The 1248-nt window shown below is 38.1% G+C and overlaps 1 protein-coding gene across 1 annotated transcript in view; it reads left to right on the top strand.

Annotated features, from left to right (window-relative positions):
- tspan14 (tetraspanin 14) overlaps positions 1-1248 on the top strand; it is a 37303-nt gene that overhangs the window by 14208 nt on the left and 21847 nt on the right. Inside the window, exons 3-4 of the mRNA XM_014012014.1 lie at positions 354-404; positions 493-639. Of these exons, the coding sequence (XP_013867468.1) occupies positions 354-404; positions 493-639 (198 nt within the window). The remainder of the gene's footprint in view (positions 1-353; positions 405-492; positions 640-1248) is intronic.

Here is a 1248-nt window from a genome sequence, read left to right as displayed (position 1 = left end):
TTGATTTCTTTGTATGTATGGATCACTTGGGTTGTTACAGACAACTGGTGGAAATTTCATGTCATTAGCACCTCTAGTAATATATTTACTGAGAAAAACGGTGACGTGTTCAATACTTATTTTACCTGCTGTATGTTTGACAGATGAAAAAAAATCCTCATAACACTTTTCTTAACATTCTTTCTGAGTCAGAACCAAGAAGAACCAGAGGAAGGTTTTGAGGAATGTTTCAGGGAGGATTCAGGAGTGTAAAGGAGTGAGGCAGCTGCTCCCTCTCCAACATGTGACTCAGCTTGATGATGAGTTGGTGTTTGTCTCTAAGGTCAGGGTGATAATGTGTGTTTCTGTTGCAGCTGGCGGGAGCAGCATTTATTGCTGCTGGTTTCTGGGCCTGGAGCGAGAAGGTGAGAGAACCTGATCCTCAGAACCCACAAAGTCTTCTTTGGTTTTTGACTCCCTCTGATGGTTTCTATGGTTCAAACTAATTTCCAGGGAATCCTGTTGGATCTGACCCAGGTGACCCGGCTGCATGGTTTTGACCCAGTCTGGCTAGTCCTGGTTGTTGGCGGCTTCACCTTTACACTGGGCTTTGCCGGGTGTGTAGGAGCTCTAAGAGAAAACATCTGTCTGCTCAAATTTGTAAGTGTTAACCGTTAAGTTTGTCTCACTCTACAGGTCCTGTTTGTAAATAAGAACTAGTTCACAAATTTTTTCACCATGGAAAACAAAGGTCAGCTAAGTAAAATAAAAAAATGTCAAGTGTTTAAAATCTTTGGATTGTTTGATTAAACGTTTCAAACTATCTCTCAGTTGATTTTAAAGCTTTTATTTAGGGGTGTCCCGATACAGATTTTTCACTTCCGATACGATACCGATATTGCAGCCTTGAGGATTGGCCGATACTGATATTGTCTGATACCGATATCAGCACAAGATATATACTTTTATTACTTATTTTGTAATGTGGAATCTAAGAAAAGTCTTGAACTAGTGATATTCAAACAGAAAAAAATATTTAACAACAGCAGGTATGAGAAAAATTGACCCATTTATTATTAACCAATGGGTTACATCAATTTTAAACTTAACAATAAGAAAATTCTTCATCTGAATAAAATAAAAATAAATAAAATTAGAACACCCTGAAAAATACTCTCAATAAATTAGGGCTGTGTATTGGCAAGAATTTGGCGATACGATACATATCATGACAGAGGGGTCACGATACGATATATCGCGATATATCCC

This window comes from Austrofundulus limnaeus, unplaced genomic scaffold, assembly GCF_001266775.1.
Source record: "Austrofundulus limnaeus strain Quisiro unplaced genomic scaffold, Austrofundulus_limnaeus-1.0 Scaffold87, whole genome shotgun sequence".
NCBI classification, from domain to species: domain Eukaryota; kingdom Metazoa; phylum Chordata; class Actinopteri; order Cyprinodontiformes; family Rivulidae; genus Austrofundulus; species Austrofundulus limnaeus.
Note: the sequence above shows the minus strand (reverse complement) of the source record. Positions and strands in the feature narration are given on the sequence as shown.